The 3,336-nt window shown below is 47.8% G+C and overlaps 1 protein-coding gene across 1 annotated transcript in view; it reads right to left on the minus strand.

The window, feature by feature from the left end:
• Positions 1-2,324: 2,324 nt before the first annotated feature.
• The window catches only part of LOC310699081 (protein PAXX-like), an 11,863-nt gene continuing 10,851 nt past the window's right edge, over positions 2,325-3,336 (minus strand). The window contains exons 6-7 of the mRNA XM_083520694.1: positions 2,868-2,933; positions 2,325-2,495 (exon numbers count right to left, since the gene is read on the minus strand). Of these exons, the coding sequence (XP_083376820.1) occupies positions 2,456-2,495; positions 2,868-2,933 (106 nt within the window). The 3' untranslated portion in view covers positions 2,325-2,455. The remainder of the gene's footprint in view (positions 2,496-2,867; positions 2,934-3,336) is intronic.

Below are 3,336 nucleotides of genomic sequence, written 5' to 3' on the forward strand. Positions count from 1 at the left end.
GGGCCAAGGAATTCCGCTTCTCCTGCCCCACGGATCTCGAGATCATCCAGGCCTACCGGGAAGTCGTCCGGCCCATGTAGGGGGCTGCCCCACAGCGGGCCCCACAACTTGGGGGGCTCCTCCAGTTATCCCAGTTGCCATTGGTGGGGCTGGACCCCCAACTTGTGGGCTCAAGGAGGGGGTCCCAGGATCACACGCGGGCCCCACAACTTGGGGGGCTGGAGGACACCTGGTGGGGCTGGTTAACCCAGTTGGGGGGCACAAGGAGGGGGTCTGGGTGGTGGATGGCATTGGTGGGGCTGGACCCCCAACTTGGGGGCACAAGGATGGGGTTCCAGGATCACACGGGGTGCCCCACAACTTGGGGGGCTCACAAGTAGGAGGGGGTCTGGGCGGTGGAGATCCCTGGTGGGGCTGGACCCCTAACTTGGGGGTCCCAAGGGCGGAGACACCTCTATGTCCCTGGTGGGGCCGGTTATCACAGTTGGGGGTCTGGGTGGGGGAATGCCATTGGTGGGGCTGGACCCCCAAGTTGTGGGGCACAAGGAGGGGGTCCCAGGATCACTCGGGGTGCCCCACAACTTGGGGGCTGCCCCACGGTGGGCCCCACAACTTGGGGGGCTGGAGGACGGAGACCCCTGGCGGGGCAGGTTATCCCAGTTGGGGGTCTGGGTGGGGGATGCCCTTGGTGGGGCTGGACCCCTAACTTGGGGGTCACAAGGATGGGGTCCCAAGGGCGGAGACACCTAGTGTGGCCTGTCCCCCAGTTGTGGGGCACAAGGAGGGGGTCCCAGGATCCCATGGGGTGCCCCACAGCTTGGGGGGCTGGAGGACGCCTGGTGGGGCTGGTTATCCCAGTTGGGGGTCTGGGTGGGGGAACTGCCATTGGTGGGGCTGGACCCCCAAGTTGTGGGGCTCAAGGATGGGGTCTCAGGATCACACGGGGTGCCCCACAACTTGGGGGGCTCACAAGTAGGAGGGGGTCTGGGCGTTGGAGCTCACTGGTGGGGCTGGACCCCTAACTTGGGGGTCCCAAGGGTGGAGACACCTCCATGTCCCTGTTGGGGCCGGTTATCCCAGTTGGGGGGCACAAGGAGGGGGTCTGAGTGGGGGAACTGCCCTTGGTGGGGCTGGACCCCCAAGTTGTGGGGCACAAGGATGGGGTTCTAGGATCACAGGGGGTGCCCCACAACATGGGGGGCTGGAGGACGGAGACCCCTGTTGGGGCCGGTTATCCCAGTTGGGGGTCTGGGTGGGGGATGCCCTTGGTGGGGCTGGACCCCCAACTTGAGGGCTCAGGGAGGGGATCCCAGGATTACGTGGGGTGCCCCACAACTTGGGGGGCCTGAGGACGGAGACCCCTGGCCAGTTATCCCAGTTGGGGGGCACAAGGAGGGGGTCTGGGTGGGGCTGGACCCCACTTGGGGGTCAACGCAGCCCAGACGGGAGAATTCCCCCCACAGATCCCCCCCACTCCTGGCGGCCATCTTGGACCAGACCCCCAAGGAACCTCCCCTTCCGACCCCCAAGTTGGGGGGCCAATCAGAGCCGCCCTAGACAACTAGTCCAGCCCCCCAAGTGCTGGCCATTAATTAACCTGTTAGCTGCCATATTATATTATATTATATTATATTATTATAAAAATTTATTAATAATATAATATATATTTATATTATATTATATTTTTCGCCGATTTCGCTCTTTTTCCTTTTGCTTTTCGATGATAATTTTATTTTTCTGTAATAATTGAATAATCATTAATTGAATCATTAATTGAATCCTTTTCCTGTAATCATTGAATAATCATGTACTTTAATACTGTAATTGAATAATTGAATAATTGAATTGAATAATTGAATAATTGAATAATTTTGCTGTAATCATTTAATAATCATGTACTTTAATTGAATAATTGAATTGAATAATTGAATAATTTAATAGAATAATTGAATACTTCCTGTAATAATTGAATAATCATGTCCTTTAATACTGTAATTGAATCATTTTCCTGTAATAAATTAATAATCGTGTACTTTAATTCTTTCATCATTTTCCTGTAATAATTGAGTAATCATGTAGTTTATTACTGTAATTGAATAATTGAATAATTGAATTGAATAATCAAATTGAATGATTGAATAATCGAATTGAATAATTGAATAATTCCTGTAATAATTGAATAATCATGTCCTTTAATTCTTTCATCATTTTTCTGTAATAATTGAATAATCATGTACTTTAATAATTTTCCTGTAATAACTGAATAATCATGTACCCGAATACTTTAATAAGTATTTAATAGTAAAATAAACATGGAATAAATATGGAAATTATATGGAAATTTATTCACGTTCCGGAGGGGGAAATAAATCAAGACACTCCATGATATAATATAATTGAAATTCAGAAATAAAATTAAGAATAGCAAGAATAATTAATAATAATAATTAAAAATTCAGGCGTCTTCGAAATCGACGCCGGTCGGAGTCTTCTTGCTAGGAAGAGAAATAACGATCATATTAAATTAAGATAAAAGGAAGAATAATATTTAATAATAGGAATAAAATAGCGATAATAATCATCAAAATAAAATAATAATATATAATAATTATCTCAATAAAATAATATTGTTCATTATCATGATAAAATTAAAATAATATATCTAAATATCTCCGGTCGGAGTCTTCTTGCTAGGAAGAGAAATCATAATAATAATAATAATAATAATAATAATAATAATAATAATAATAATAATAATAATTGATAATAATAATAATAATTGATAATAATTGATAATAATGATAACAATATAACAATAAAAAATAAAAGAATTGATTGGCGGCTGTCACTCTGGACTCATTAATTACCGGACGAATCCAGGATTAATTAGCGACTCTCCGGGGATCTTCCTCTTGCTGGATCCGGTCCTGATCCTCGGATCTGGAAGCGGGAGAAGAATCCGGAATTCCCAAAGCTGGCTCCGCCCCCAAAGCCAAGACTTCCTGCCCTCGCCAGGAACTTCCTGCGCAACTTCCTGTCCTCGCCCAGAACTTCCTGCCCAACTTCCTGCCCTCGCCCGGAACTTCCTGCCCAACTTCCTGCCCTCGCCCGGAACTTCCTGCGCAACTTCCTGTCCTTGCCCGAAAACTTCCTGCCCAGAACTTCCTGTCCTCGCCCAGAACTTCCTGCCCTCGCCCGGAACTTCCTGCCCTTGCTCAGAGCTAACTTCCTGTCCTTGCTCAGAACTTCCTGCCCTCGCCCAGAACTTCCTGCCCTCGCCCAGAACTTCCTGCCCTCGCCCAGAACTTCCTGCCCTTGCCCAGAACTTCCTGCCGT

Source organism: Podarcis liolepis (genome assembly GCF_965112155.1).
Source record: "Podarcis liolepis genome assembly, contig: HAP1_SCAFFOLD_292, whole genome shotgun sequence".
In the NCBI taxonomy this organism is placed as follows: Eukaryota; Metazoa; Chordata; class Lepidosauria; order Squamata; family Lacertidae; genus Podarcis; species Podarcis liolepis.